We start from the raw sequence: 16411 nt of genomic DNA, 5'->3' as shown, positions 1-16411 counted from the left end.
GGTTTAGAAGTGTCCAGGAGCAGGGCAAGTGAACTAGACATGGCAAGCTTCCTGATGATAACCCTATGCACCAGTTTGCTTTGGCAGTCCAAGTTTTCATTGTGCTCTCACACTGCAGTTGATTTCATCCCTTAAAGTAAAATCCACTGGTAACCAACACCCTGTAAGAACCAAGCAATAAATGAGCATTATTTCAAGAAAGCTTAGTGGATGGGTGGGCTGATAAACAGGTATATGACAGTCTGGTGGCTCACAGACTGTGTAAAAGGAGTACTTCCCCCTTTGCTCTGCAGTAATTCCAAATCTAGTAATGTGTTAAACTAAATTGTAGTCACAATCTATGTTAATGCATGAGACAGGTTAGATTCCTGTTTGAATCTTTAACAGACTCCAAAGGCAGCAGTTCCTCTTGGCAAGAGCTTTTAATTTAGAAGTGCTGGTGACTTTTCCTTTTAACTGAAGAGTGGAGCTTTTGTGAGGCAATTAGCATTAACTAGACCTGGGCTACTTGCTTTATTAACTCTGAGCACTGGTGTGTTCAAAGCATGTGACCCCAATTCATCAAAAGTGTCTTCAGCTGTGGTGTCTGTAGGAAACTTTTGAAAATTTCTTTTGGACATAGTGCCCTTACCAACCGAATCCCTCTGTAGGGATTTCTTCAACTTCCATAGCTCTTCAGACACCAAGGATAGCTTGGTTTCACCTCTTGAGGCAATTTATAGTATCTGTTAATCAGCAATGAGGCTTTTCATAAGCTTTCACAAAGAAAGAGTTGTACCCACATCTAGGCCACCTTCTCAGCTTTCTAGCAAAAGCATGACTTTGCCCATACTTGAAATATAATTGCTATTTCTGTTCAATAAGGTCAAGGGTTAGTTTGCCTTTGTCTGAAAGAAAGACCACTGCTTGCTGATATTTGTACCCAGTGGACCTTTAAGACTTGATTGACCCAGACAGGAATTAAATAGCCAATATTTGCTGTGAGCAACACCGATACTTTTCCCTGGTTGAGAACCAGAACAGCAGTGATCACTTACTTTCTTCAGTCATCACACAGATAATTTGGAGGAATGGAGCTAAATTGCAGGACCCAGAGTGACTCCATTGTCAGCAGCAGGAATCCAGAAGTATCATCCCTTAGATGGCTAAGTGTGGAAACAGACATTTTCAAGTTCTTGATCCTGAACATAAGTAGAAACTAATTATGTAGGTGTAAGAGGCTTGCTATTTTCTGAAGTGTCCAAAATATGTCAGCTCTTGAAGTACACATACTGAGTTACTGTACGTGGTTTTGTCTCATGCTTGGCCTTGATGCATCCTGCTTTCAGCCTTGGAGTCGATGGGATAAAGAACATGAGAGTTTTACTCTGGCAATACTTGTACTAAAAATATCCTAAATAACAGGATTGTTCATGGAGAACAGTGATACAAGATCTAGAAAAAAAGCATAGGTATAGTCAAAGAAAGCCCATAGGTCTAGCTATTGTTGTATTTAAAAATCCTTTTAATATGTTAAAGTGAATGAAGATAAGGAAGTCAAAACTTTGAAATGGCCATGGTGTGATTTTTTTTTCATGCTTTTTGTGTGCACCATGGAAGGTATGATACTATTCTTTTGAAAGAAGCATTTGCTTATGACTGAGCAATGTAAGCTGGAATAGTGACAGCCAGCTGGAATACATTCTGGAGATGGGCAACTGCTAAATGTACACTGAATAATTGAAATTTCATGTCTTCTGTTCTCACCCTGTTCTTTGTCTACACATTTTTACTTTCTTTCCTGCTTCCTGTGACTAAGTCATATTCCTTTCAGATCAGTTTTTAAGGCAGTCTCCCCACTTCCATGGCCTTGCATGAAACAAAATTAACTTCATGTACAAATTGCTGCTTTTTAGGATAGACATGGAGTTGTTTCTCTTGACTGTTCAAAGTGAAAGCTGAATTTGCTTAATGTTGATAAACTTTCTTAATTAAGAGCTTAGTTTTATGTGCCATCTTGTCCTGATTGCTGGGGTATGTTTTAAGGAACTTCTTTTCAGTCTGAAGAAAAGGTGTTGACTCTTACTGATTTCTATAGAGGGCTTTCTCTTTGGGAAATCATGAGGGTGCAAGTAAGTACAGTAGGTATGAGATCCTTTAAAGTGAATCAGGGTATAAAGAAATCAATGTAGTGCAAAGGATTTATATTGGACTCTGCTAAAATTATTCACTGATTGTTCAAAAATGTGGAACATAGAGTTGATGTTCTCTGAAAGGGTCAGTTTTCCAAAGATTTGGGACATTTAAGCAGGTACTTTTGGGTATTCAGTAGTTCACTTAAGCATAATTTCTCTTCTTCCACTCCGGCTGTCCAAGTACATTGGGTGCTACCATCTGGCTTTTAGACCAGAAGTAAACTGTATTAATTATCATTATCAATTGTAGCACTTCCATGGTGTCTTCATCACCTAAGTTGATTTTCAAATTAATTTTATGCACAGTTAAAAGATTTAATTTCAGAGCTCAAGTATATTTTTCACAAGTCTTCAAAAAGAACACAAGCTATTAATTTTTTTTGTAAATGAAATCACACTTAGAAATGTTCATGTTTTACCACTCACATCTTACTCTGCATGTACTGTTCAAAAATAATACTTTTGAATATTCTAAGAGTTTTGTTAAAGCTATTTTTATAAAATTAATTCATTGAAAAATGTATTTGGTTTCTGGACTATCATTGTCTATGGAAGACCACTGCTGGTAGACTAGTGTACTAATTTTCTGTATTTATAATGCAGAGTAATAAGACAATTGATGGCCAGTCAAGGAATGTGACACTTGTGTCTAAAGACTGTGATGCAGATGCACCTGAAGGTAAGATAAATTTGTTTCTTGTATTTCCAATGGGATAGGTGCATGCTCAGCTGTAATAAGCTGCTTAATCTCTCTCTTCATGGCTTTCATTTGCTTAATATGAAGCTTTATCCAGAAAACATCTTGCTTAAAGCTTACTTAATTCATTTGAAGGAATTACTATTTTTACTAGAAACCATGGGTAACAAAGCATTCCAGTTAACTTTAAAATCTCCCATTTGCTTTAATGTGTATGTAGAAGATCTTAAAAATAAACCCCAGCTGGTGAATAGCTTAGCATTGAAAGTGGCACTTCACTGTGTATGTTTATCATACAAACATGCAGACAAATATTCTATTCAATTTCTCAATGTACTCAGGAAAACTAAGGTCTGAGCCTCTCAATGGAACTTCAGTGGAAATGTACAGATAAGAGAATTATGTAATTTTTAGTAAGATGTAAACATGGGCTTCTCCATGAACAGCAATGCCAGTGGAACTAGAAGTCTTAGATTGTTTTTCTCTAATTCTCTTATGATTCTGTATAATTTCTAGTATAACACTCTCATCTGTTACTAAATGTCCCTTTTTTGACTTATTATTGGGCAGAAGATGTATTACAGATATTTTACAGTTGAGTAGTGTCTAGCAAGCAAATGGATAATGCTGGAATGTTCCTTGACTTTCAATTTTGGCAGGCCTTAATGTTGATTTTTTTTTTTTCTTTTTTTGAGAGAGATCCTGGTAACATTTCATTTAGTGCTTATTCCTCTGTGAAACTTGATTAAGGCTATGAATGAATTTTAGCCTGGTTTCATTAAAAAACACCAAGCTAATTGAAATCATGCTGGCTTTATTTTTTGCAGTGTTACTTTACACTTCCTTTCCCTCTGCATATAAACAGTTTTTTCACAGTTTGAAGTGCAGAAGCCATTGCAATACTGATAGTGCTCTTTAAGGTCACACTCATATTGATTGCTTCAGTCTCTTGTTTAAAAACACTGATCTCAGCAAAAGATTTATGGCCTTCAGAATGGTCCAGATTTTTTCAAACCCAAGGCTTCAATTGTTCTTGTTCTGGCTAACTTTCAGCTCCTCTGTATGAAGAGTAGTTATATTGTGTGTGCATTTATATACTTATGGAAATGCTTGACAATGCTAGTTAATTGATAGAAAAGATAAATAGTTGTCCTGTGTTCTTCTCTTATTATCAGTATTCTGTAACTCCTGATTTTTTTTTTTGACTGCTTCTAAAGTTATTAATAGCCACTCAGATTTTCTCCACTTTTGTTAGTGGAAAATATAAAACTTAATTTATTTTTGTACTAGTGGAGGTAACTGGACCATTAGTTCTTTGTTCCTGGTCTGTCAAGCCAGGTCTCTTTTGCAGGGTGATTCCCTTGTATTTATGCTTATCTTCAAATTTAGTATGTATGTGTTAGTCTCATTCCTGGTGGTTCATAGCATTTCCCAAGAGTGGTAGATTTCTTTTTTTTCCCCTGTTTTTCCCCATACTTCAAATCATTCATCTGTTTTTTGATTGCTATTTTTAGACTTAATGCAGTTCAAGTGTAGATAGTTTGGCAAATATATTGCTCAGTTCATGTTTAAGCTGCCCTGTTTTTGTGATTAAAAATAGAAACTGGTGAAATTTAAAAGAGCAAATGCATTGTCTTTCAAAATGAGATCACTTTGTCCAAGTTGTACAGATCTTTGTTTCTTGTAAGCAGCTTCTTGACTTGGCCAGTATCTTCTGAAAGCAGAATATACTCACTGGCATTGATAAGCTCATTAGTCTTGACCTTTGTGAGGGAAATTAAAGTAGTCTGATTTCCTGAGACTTTGCTTAATTATAGAATCTGGGACTGGATTTAAATAAACTTACTCAATTCTACCCATACTTGAATTTTTTTGAATACTTTTAATTCTTTACATGATTTTCTTTCCTAGTTTACTTTGATCAATGGAAACAATGTGCTGATGCTTAAAGCTAGCCTTCTGATGTACTGAACACGAGTTGGTCTGTGTAAGTGATGGCTTTGGTTTGTCATCATCAACACATTGCAGTGGCTATCTCTGAGTCATGGTCTCCTTTCTTAATAGAAAAGAGGTGGAAAAGGTGTTGATACACTGTCCTGTGCTAACCTAGTACAAGTAGAAGATGGATGGGATATTTCTTAAATGCGAATATCAATATGATCAAAACACTTAAGTGGAGTTGTATTAACTGTAGATGTACATTCAGGCCATTCAAGTGTTTTTATAAGTGAAAGAAAAGTTTATTTTGTAATACTCAACTTTAAAAAGTTGGATTTGTGAAAACAGTTTATTCATTGTTTCATCCAGTCAGCTTTAGAAATTGGAAATGTAATCCTTGCATTGGAATACCTGCCATTTTTAATACCTGATAACAAAAGTTATGAAAATAAGTAGATGCTGCTCTGTTCTGTAATCAACCACAGCATCTTGACAAGTCAAACTTATTTCAAAGGTAGGAACTAAACTTGTAAATACAAGTTCTCTTGTTTTTAAGGATATTAGACATGGGCAAAAACAGATGCAAATAACTTAAGATAAAGGTTGGTCAAGCACTTGCAGTTGGAATTGCCTTCTTTGGTTCTAGGGTTTTATGTAAACCAGTGAACTGGAACTAAATGCAATCATTGATTTGTCTCGTCATTTTATTTTGTTCCATTTAAACTGAATAATTCTAACAGGTGTTTTTCCTTAAGCATAAAACAAGCAATGACCTTTTAATGGCTGTGCTGATAGATAAGCTTATAGCAATCTGGTGTCTTATTGAATACTCAGATGTTGTAGATATGATCTCTACTTACTGTTACTAAGTAAATTATTTTTTTCTTTCTGAGATGGTAGAAGAGACCTGATCTTGTTGTAACAGCTAATACTTTAGGCTTTAATGGGTAGTGTTTCCTGTAGATTTGTTTCAAACTAATGTTTGTCTTTGTCCAAAGGATAATTTCACTTCCTGGAGAAACACAAGGCAGTTAAAATGCAATCTTATAAAAAACATATTCTTGAGTATTTACAGTTAGATATATGATTTGTGGGGTTTTAGCATTATGTTATCTGCTTTCATTCAGCAAAGCTTCTCTATTTACTCCTGATATGCAGGAGGTAAATCTGTTTTATACTCAATGACAAAGGCCATAATAATGTAACTACATGAAACAGAAGACAAAAAAAGAGCAAGGTACATTTTATATGTCAGAGTATCTTTGTTTAGTTAAACATCTCGCACAAAAGATTTGTGTTCTGGTTAACTTAAAAAGCTTTTTAAGTAGTCTTTCAGGGGCAGCAAGTTTAATATATTTTTTGTAGGAAAAACAAGCTGTAGTTTTCAGTGTTCAATACAGTTGGGCAAAAATATCATTTGATGACTGTTTTCCAGGGCTAATGACAGCTGAAATGTCAGGTCCACAATTCAGTTGAGCATAAGGTAAAACAAAGGATTTCAATTATGTGATTATGACTCTTGCAGCAGGACTAATGTTTTGAAAACTTGGTACAGGTCTAGCTAAACAGGTTATTGGGATTTAATGTAAATGAGCAATGACTCAGCTGCAAGCCTGAACTAGGAGGACTGATAAACACTATCTGCCTCTTTCTAGACAAAAAAAACCCTACTTTTTAAGCATCACATGCTTCAAATGCATAATTTGCTCTGAATCCCCCTTGGATTCTCTTCCTTCATTGAGGAAGTGAGCCTTGCCCAAGGCCTGTTACATGCTGGATACAGTCTATCTGCTGGGCCTTTTTTGTAGACCTGCACTGACTTGGAACTACATGTGAAGTAGGAAAGAAAATAATTCTCTCTGTTTCAAAGGCTTTAACTGAGAAGGTTTTACTTTCCTTACTTGATCTGTACCACCTTCTAAGATACTCTTGTTACTTAGAAGTCAAAAAGTTCAGGACTGCAGGCTTTATTTTTGCCTGAATAAAGACTAGATATAGATGTTACTCAAGCTGGAAAGGAGCCCCAAACACAAATGCCAAAACAGGAGCATATTCTATTCCTCTTTTAGAGAAGTGCAGGAGGCATGCAAAGGAAAACCACAAACAACTTGCCCAGAGCCCTCAATATTAGTAATTTGTATGAAGATTTGTATGACCATAGGTTATCACTTCCAAATTGTTGTTTTAAATTAATTAATTTGAAAAGTTACAAAATGCTTCACATAAAATAAGGACTTTAGTGAGGACTTTCCAGTTTCCTGTTGCTTTAGTGAATGACCTTCCTAGTACTTTACTATGAATCTATGCTTATACCTAACACTTTTGAAGTCCTCTAGAACCATAAGAACTCCATACAGATAAGCACAACGGTGCATGTCTGACCACAGAAAGCCCTGTTTGGCACCTGTTAACAATATGAGTAGCTAAGGGCGCTGTAAATATCCTTTTGCAGCACATAGTTCACTGGCACGCAGTTGTAGATTCATCAATTCCCACAATTTTTTTTCTTAAAGGAGGAGGTTTTGATAAGAATAAAAAAATAGGCTATGCTGTCTATTGCTTCCTTGTAGAATTTTGCATCCATGTTAATCCCTAGAGTATTGCCTTTGATGTTTATCACTGGCTGTATCTTTACAATAAGAATTGTTTGCCTCTAGTTACTTAAAAGTAAGGTTTTCAAGGGAGAGTCAGAAAATGCCTTTTGGAGAAGTTCAAGTTTAAGCTGCCAATTCAAACGTGTGAAATAACAATTATGGTTTGTGTTTAAACCCATGTGGCTAGTGTTTGTAATTAACCTGAATTGTACAGTGTTTCAAAAGATTTCTAGTTTCAACAAAAGCATTGAGAATGCTTTTTCCATCAGTAGGCTGATGAAATGCTTTATTGTTTCCCTGTAGAAACTGGGCATTATCTCTTTGGAATTAAAGTGGTTTCAGACCTAGCTTTTGGCTAATGCTGTACCTTTTCACTTTATACATGGACTTATAGCATTAGTATTTTCCTCACTTGAAGGTACTTAATAAACATTAAAATCAAGTCATCCTTTAAACTTATGAAAAATGAGATTAACAGGTTTAGCTCTTCAAATCTTATTAAATGTTTTTCACATAGTCTGTTAATACATGCAAATCTTGGCACCCTCACAGATTCTCTGTAACCAAAGTGATATAGAAACCTTATAGGTGGGTGAAATTTTGCATTATAATTCCGTAACTGTGCTAGGATGAACTCCAAATCTAGAATGGCCAAAGGAGGACTGATGGGCTCTTGGAACATATAGCGGGAAGTAGTGAAAACTCTTGCTATGTTTAGCTAAAGTTTGTTTGTGCTTGGTTGGTTATAAGATCCAGAATGTTCTTCCTACAACTAAATCCTGCTTTCATACATAAATGCAAATCTTGTTCATACATGTCACTTCATTTAAATTTGACTGTTGGGAAAAAAAATGTGACACCCAGATCACTCAATAGGACATTATTTTCATTATTTAGCGTTTAGAAACTTTGATTAGTGACTTTTTCCTTCTTTCAGCACAGAATCTTGGAGGATCTTACTGAAAGCCTCCTTGTGTTATGAAGCCCTGCTAGCACTGATGGGACTTGGAAATTCTCATCATTTAATGGAAATATTCATAATGTGTAATTATCATCATGAAGTTTTGTTACTGCTGCAGTTGTTCATGTACTGTAAAATAACTGCAAATAGATACTGGTTATCCAGACTTGTAACTTCTGTTACGAAATCACATGACTGTTACAAAACCAAACTGATTCACATTGATTACATCATTTTTCTGGCTGTCTAGTTTTATATCAGGTTGTGTTTGATTTGCGGATAGACCATGAGAAATATCATACACAACTTACTTGTAGCTTGAAGCACTGAAAAAAATCATTTGCTTTCTAAATAACTTGTCCCAAATAGCTTTTCCAGGCTCCTCATTAGTTCCTGGTTTCCAAGTTCCTGGCTCCCCCTTAGCCTGCTAAATGTTTTCCTTTGTCAGGTTTTGCTTCCAAACCTACTGAGCAGCTTCTGTTAAACAAGGTTGCTTTTTGGACTAGACTTTTTCTGGCTAGACTTTTGGTCTCTACTGGTCTAATTTAGGTGCTATCTCATTACCACTTCCAGCTAAGCAAAAAAAGCCCACACCAAAGCCAGGCAACTGGGATGAAACAGCAGGCATCTTTTTTTGCTTGTATGTTAGACCTAGATTTTAAAAGATTTTAGATAGCTGCAAACTGTTGTTTAACATCTGAGTGATTTGATACTCATGCTTCTGTAGTGCACTGTAGTACTTCAAAGTGCTGTCAGTTTGAAGCGTTGGAAGCTTAGTGATTCACATCTCTTTAAGTGGGGAGTTACTGTAGCTTCATACAACCAGTTGGGAAATATTTTCAGATCCCTGCTAGATGTGAGTGGTATGTGTTCCAATATGCTTTTCTGTCTGATGAGGGATCAAAGGTGGGATTTTATTGTTAAGTTAACCTTGAAGCAAGTGGTGCTGAAGCTGTTTAATACTTGCATTTTTGTGAAAGCTGAATGAGTGATGAATGAAATCGAAGCAATTTCTGGGAAAAGTTAGCTGAGAGAAAGATAACTGGCATGGGATGCCACAATCCAAAAGTTGTAAAAGCTTTGTATAGGAGATTAATTTTAGCTTGTGAAACCAGAGAAGTAGCAGCAGTGCAAGAGCTGGATTGTGAAGTGTGAAGACAGGCTCAACAGCTGAATGAGGCTACTATTAAGTGTGTGTGTGTGTGTGTGTATATATATATATATATATATCTCACAGCAGAGAAGAATATGGAATAAGTGAGGATGTGCTCAAATAGAGTATGGAAAAAAACACTTGTAGAAACTGCTGAGTAAGGGGCAATTAGGTATGTAGTCATTTTTTCCTGTTTAGCCAACAAGAAAAGAAAGAAATACTGTCTTTGTGGCTGGGACAGCTGTTGCTGCCATTCCATGAATCTGTTTCCAGAGGAAGCTGGAAGTGATATGTGAAATACAATCTTTAACATATACTTCTGTGGACTTTGGAAGTACTTGAGTGAGCTTAACTATGAAATATTGATAAAGATGTTAGGTTGTGACATGATAGGTACAAAACAGGGAAATTTTTAGTATACCTGCTAAGATCCTCCTGTAGAGACTCCTGAAGCTTGCTTTGTCTCAACAGTTTGATCTGTGACCAAAGCCATACCTACAAACTTCAAGCAGCAACTGCTTTTTGCAACACAGCTTTTGAATTATTGGCAACAAGGCTGTATGAAATAAATATTCTTGGATACCTGAAGATATGCCTTCAATACTTTTAGGGTCTGAAATTTTGCAGTGCTTAGATGTTCAAGCACAGTAAGGATGCAGGTTTTCCTTTGGAAGTAGTTTTGAGTGTATTTTAAGTAAAACTAAGTTCTGCTTGAGCTTGGGGACATAGATTTCATCTGTCTTTGGATAACATTCTCACTTCGGGTTTTCCATCAAAAAATACCATTGTTACTTAGATTTGTATTGTCTCAAGATCTACCTTCATGTAACGATTTTGAGCACACACAGGACCTAAGAGGTAGTCTGGTCCAACCCCCCGGTAGGAGGCAAGGAGAGCAGGTTGCTCACATCCATCCAACTGTGAATGTCTCCAGGGACAGCTGCTTCAATATTTACCTGTGCTAATTGTTTCTCCTACTATTTAATTGGAATATTTCTTGTTACAGCTCTGTCATCTGTTGTCCTGTTACTATGCAGGTCTAGGAGGACATCTGTTTAATACTTTGTATGTCCCCACTAGATAGCAAAGGTAGCAGTGAGACACCTGCAAATACGTTTACTTCAAGCTGAAAGGACACATCTTCATTGCCTGCTATGTGCTCTAAGCTGTTGCAGTGGTCCTCCACTAGATTTGCGTCAATAAGTCAGTGCTGCTTTCATACTGGGCAGCCCAAAATGGCCCCATGCAAATGCTGTTTGTCACAGTGGAAGAAATTATCAGTTCTGTGGACTTTTGCTGCCTTCCAGATAGTGAAGCCTGATATTCAGTTACATTTCTGAGTTAGAGATGAACACTGGTAACTATATGTTGTTTGTCTGTTGGGAGATGAGGTTGCTTTCTGCAAAGTTGCATTATATCTGGTCAACCCTCAGGCTGCATTATTGCATAGTGTCGCTTTGTTCCAGGTACAGGCCTTCTGTCTCTGTCAAACTTTGAGAGCTGTTTCAAGGGGCTTGAAAAAAAGTCATTTCCTAAATCTGACTATGTAGTGTGTTGGACCTCTGCTCTTTATTTTTCCCCAGTTTGATCTGTGGATTTACAGAGGGTATAATCTGTTTCATTGTCTAGGTGATTAATGAAGAGGTAAAACAAGTATACAGTATTGACTTTAATTTAATGCCAATGTTTATAAATTACATTGTTCACAACAATTTGTAACTCTTCCCTAAGAAACTGTTTCCTTCTACATTCTTTTTGTGAAAGCTCATTGTGTTTTGAGATGCATAAAAGACAGGCTTCACCAGTAAGTTGTTACAATTTGAATTTTCAGTGCACAAAATCACATTTTAGGCTTTAATACTTGGTTTTGAACAGAACTATCATTGTAATTAATCTTAAACTAGCTAATTCACTTCCAGGAAGAAGCTTTAATTTGAAAATAGTACATTGAGTGTAACTGTTTCTAATTTACCATAATGAAAAACTTCATCAGTGGACTCAAAACAAAAAATAGTTGACTCTTCTGGGAGTAATGACTACTGGTACTTGTTATTCTTTTTTTTTTTCAAGTTGTTTTGTCTTGAATCCTGGCTATTTGACTTTATTCCTTGGTCAGCACTACAAATGTACATGGAATATGTTGTAATTTTTAAATGGTGGAAGGTATCTATTGAAGATGATCTTGGTAGCTTTCCCTGTGTACTTTTGTTCCACGTGATCAAGATACGTCTGTAACATTCACACTGATCATTCTGGATAACAAGTAGCTATCTTAATTCAGGCTATTCATTATAACTTATTCTAAATTGAGTCATATGGAGGAATAAGATGATGAAAAATGTCATGGTCAGCCTATTAAGTAACATTAGTTCAGAAACAATAGCTAAAATTTAGTTACCTCCTCTTGTGACATTGCATAGAAACATTTTCACAAGGTCAAACTGTTCCAAAATATTTATCATCATCTATTTAATCCAATTATTATAAAGAGCCATCTGAAAGTCTTTTAGTTGTTTTTTAATTCAAGCAACCAGCTGGAGAGCTGCAGATGGTATTGACAATATTATCTGCAATTATGAAACATCCTCACTTTACTGGCATTTCTTACTTAGATGGCTGCTAAAAGTGAGCTATATAACTATATAAGTAGTGTATCACTCACAACTTTAGAAGGCAGGAAGTCTGTACTTCAACTGCACCTGGGGAATATTTCCAAACCTGGGATCTGAACTGAGGGACAAACAGGCAGTTTCTGGGTTGCTTACTTTCTCTAGTTTACACATTTACACACCAATTCCTGCTCTGAAATGGGCTCCAGGTAGGATTTGAAGCATAGTGTAAAAAACGAAAGAAACCAACCAGGAAATACTTTACCTTAACATGAACTCAGTGCATGCTCTTCCTTGCATTTGAGAGATTCATGAACTGGTTTGCGTGTTCTGCGACTCAACGTTGTAACTGACTTTTGATTTTGTACAAAGCTTATGTAATCCTGGTAGAGACACAGTTTTTCATAGTCCTGAAACATGTTTTTTAATGCAGAATCTGCTTTGTATGGCTGTGGCTTACATAAAATGAGAAGCAAGTTCCCTTTTGGACAGATTCTAGTTAACAATTGACACATCTGCATGAGAAATTGTTCCCAGTAGTAATGGAGTTACCTGTGTAACTTGTCGCTTAGTGTTACCTGTCAGAATCACTCTACTATACAATGAGTGTCTCTTTTGTATACCTTCTTGCTACAGGAGAGTAAATTAGATTTAGTAGACTGTAATCGTTCTGCAGAGCTAAGTACTCTCAGTAACTGCTAAAATATTATCCTATATATGGTATTTAGCTGATTTTTGTTGTTGTTGTTCTGTGTTAATCAGTACTATTTCCTTTCAATTTAGATCAGTGTATTGTCACTCGGACGTATCTCTTTCTTCATAAATTTTGGTTCTTCAGTGCGGCCTATTACTTTGGGAACTGGGCATTCATTGCAGTAAGTACTTTGATTTTGGAGACCACTGAATCAAGTTGCATAATTTAGAGTAGTTGTCATTGCATCATTTGCATCACTGCACTACAGTTTGTTTTACATATATTGCCCTTATATGCCCCTGAACTGAATAAGAGTAACACTTTCTACTTTAAATTTGCAGGTCTTTTTAATTGGATTAGTTGTTTCATGCTGCAAAGGCAAGAAATCAGTCATTGAAGGTGAAGTAGATGATGACGATTCAGATATGAGCGATGATGAACTGTCTGTTTATTACCACTGATAGCCTTTTGCCTTTAAGATGAAAAAATGTCAAGTTACATTGAGTCCTGCCCACATGGAACTTGTATCCAAATAAGCATCTTTGCACCTGTAAAATTAGAAGAAATAAGTGTACTCACTTAAAGGGATAAAAAAACCTGAATATCACTTTGAGTATCACTGTTAAATGAGAACAAATGTTGAAGCTGAGTTTGAATAATATATAGAAAATACTGTTTTATGATTAAACATATGTAACATTCTGATGTATAATTTGATGAACTGTTGTAACTATTTCATAATTCACAATGCTTTTCTGTTAACTTAGGTTTTCTTAAATACTTTCATGCCTAACTTGTAGGACTTTTTTATTCATGGATACCTAGCTAAAATCCTACAAAACAGTGCAAATATTGGAGGAAAGATTTGGATGACGTTTACACTCTCAGAAGGGCTTGACTTAACTTTTGCATTAGTTTTGCTGGGGTTTTCCTATAACACTATAGCTAACAAGAGACTGTCTTTTAAAGTATGCCAAAAACCCCACATTTATTTAAATGGTGAGTTTCCGGTCTTGAAAAAGAAGTCATTTTCATCCTGTGGTCTCCACTGAGTTACATGGGAATCCTCAGGTAACTATGAGGTGGCTTTTGCTCTCTCAAAGGAAATCATTAGTCGGAATTACAATATTCAGCACTGTTGCAGTGTTTTAGTACAGTTCAGTTCTGAAACTGCCAGGTGCCTGATTTAGTCATAACCAATGGAATAATTGAGGTGATTAATTTTTACCTTATTTTTCTCTTTAATGCCAATTGTCTAGTTTGAAGTTTTCTTTCAATATTTAATGTGAATGTTGTCAATTTGTTTACAAACCAATATGTTTATATAAACACAGTTCAGAAATATTTTTATTTGTGTTGTCTTTGTAAATTAATCCTATTTTAGCTACATAGCTACTGAGCTGTATTTCTAAGGATGAAAAAAATCTTCATATATCCTTTGACAGACTCTGAAAGAGAAAATGTTTACAAGGACAGGTTCCAATGGTTTAAGGTTCCAATGCCACCTGAGGGACATTATAGTCTATGCAAGCACATGGAAATGTAATTAGGTAGTCTTTTTTATAGGACTAATTATTAAATAGCTATTAGAATGTAGGGTAGTTATTAATATTATGTCCTGCTTTCATGTTTGCAAACACTAAAAACCAAGAACAATCTGCCTCTTTCTGCAGTATTTCAGAACAGCAGGCTCTCAGGAACTTCTGAATTATGATTTAGTTTCAGCATTGGAGGTGGTCTTAGGTGCGTTTTGTAGTTAGTGCAAGAACACAGGGAACTGGTATTTGGACTACAGGGAAAAAAAAGCATCATGTCTTTTAACAAGCCTCCTGTGCCAACTGCGCCAATAATACAAGTGTTTGTGTGGCAACATGGAAGAATCACACACAGAATAAGCTGAGTTGGAGAGGACCCACAATGATCTTAGAGTCCATCTCCTGGTGTTGCAGCTTGATCATAAGACGAAAATATGCAGTCAGGACTGCTCAACTAATATCAGTCAATCTGTTTGCTACCAATATGACATTTGAAAGGATAGAAATGTATTCAAACACAGAGTATGTACTGAAATTTGACTAGACAGTCTGAGCTCTCTGACTAGCATTAGCTGAATATTATTTAAACATGACAGTTGGGGAAACTTGCAAGGAATTAGTTGTAAGAAGTTCACATAATTCAAACAGAAGGTGAAATGTGATGTTGACTGTCTGGAAGCTGCATCCAGAGCATAGCAAGAACTTGGAGTATACTTTTTTGTAGATGCCCTGGTGGAAAACTTATATGAGCTAATTTAAATAAAGTTGATTGCTCAGATGCCCTCCTTTCTTTGTGGGTTTTACTCATTTTTCATCTTCAGTTTTAACCAATGGTAAGTGTCACTTCCTTCTTACAGGTTTGTTTGTAACACAGTTTTGCAGAATTATATCCATTCTGCCTTAACTTTGCCCTGGGAAGATCACTGCTTTTCTGGGGAAGATTGTCAGGAAGGTGTTGGTTTTGTGCCACGTAGCTGCTTCATGCTATGTGCAGGCTTAGGGGATCACTGGCCAAGATGCCTGGCCAGTGCCTGGGTATGTGTTGCTATAGGTCTCTCCTGTTTCTAGCATCTCCTTAATTTCCAAGAATTCCTTCCCAAACCAGTCCTGTTTCCTGTCTAAATAGTCTATATGCAGAAATACAACAATCTACCTCTGAAATGGTGACTTTGTCTTTTTAATTGGAGGACTCAGCAAATACCCTTTTTTTTAATCCAGGTATTAATTAGATTTATAAGCAGCCCATTGTTAATTGCAGCTATCAAGAGGCAGGCTTCTGTAGGAGAGTTCAAAAGTTATTTCAGACATCTGCTGTCACCCTCTGTCATAGAAGCTGTAAATAACTGCCAGCATTCATAATTGGAATTATTCGTCACCTGCCATGTCCTCACTAAAATTTTTCAGGAGTTCAATGAACCATTTGACTGACAAGGTTTTAAAAGATTTTCTATGCACTAATGTAATTGTAATGAATATACACTCAAGAATTCATCTCTAAATACTTCATGTGATGGAAACTTGACATTTTTAGGAGTACTGTGCCTTTAAAATGAACTAGAGGTGTTTTTGAAGTTTACTGTGTGAACTCTGTTTTTCTACATCTGTTATCACCCAGTCAAGAAACCTAGCAGTGAAATTTAAGACAGCCCTGACTTAAAATACTTGGCTTTGATCAATACTTGCAGGAACTTTCAGGAAACAGAACTTCCAGTGTATTTTTCCTAATTGATTCTTGTGCAGTCTTAAATACTTGCAAATAAAACGATTAATTACTTTTCATCTACAAAGTTACAATGCTGCTGTAGCCGCGCATCTCACTCATTTAGCTGTTAGATATGAAATGATAGTCCAGTTTTCTGCAGGTTTAGGAGCAAATTTGAACTTCGCAGTCATGTTACAATAGTGTTCTGCCTTGCAAGCAAACATCTTGCACCCCTGGGTTTAGAGAATTTAGGTTTCTGGGATATAATTATATGTAAGTGTAACAATATGGAGGGTTTGGGGTGTGGATTTGTTCTTTCTTCATTTCTCCTTCTTCACAAATCTGAGTGCTCTG

At 36.1% G+C, this 16411-nt stretch overlaps 1 protein-coding gene across 1 annotated transcript in view; it reads left to right on the top strand.

Annotated features, from left to right (window-relative positions):
* The window catches only part of LMBRD1 (LMBR1 domain containing 1), a 72554-nt gene extending 57417 nt beyond the window's left edge, over nt 1–15137 (top strand). The window contains exons 14-16 of the mRNA XM_032104735.1: nt 2778–2853; nt 12910–13001; nt 13162–15137. Coding sequence (XP_031960626.1) covers nt 2778–2853; nt 12910–13001; nt 13162–13281 — 288 coding nt within the window. The 3' untranslated portion in view covers nt 13282–15137. The remainder of the gene's footprint in view (nt 1–2777; nt 2854–12909; nt 13002–13161) is intronic.
* The last annotated feature ends 1274 nt before the right edge of the window (nt 15138–16411 follow it).

The sequence above is a fragment of the Corvus moneduloides genome, chromosome 3 (genome assembly GCF_009650955.1).
Source record: "Corvus moneduloides isolate bCorMon1 chromosome 3, bCorMon1.pri, whole genome shotgun sequence".
In the NCBI taxonomy this organism is placed as follows: Eukaryota; Metazoa; Chordata; class Aves; order Passeriformes; family Corvidae; genus Corvus; species Corvus moneduloides.
Note: the sequence above shows the minus strand (reverse complement) of the source record. Positions and strands in the feature narration are given on the sequence as shown.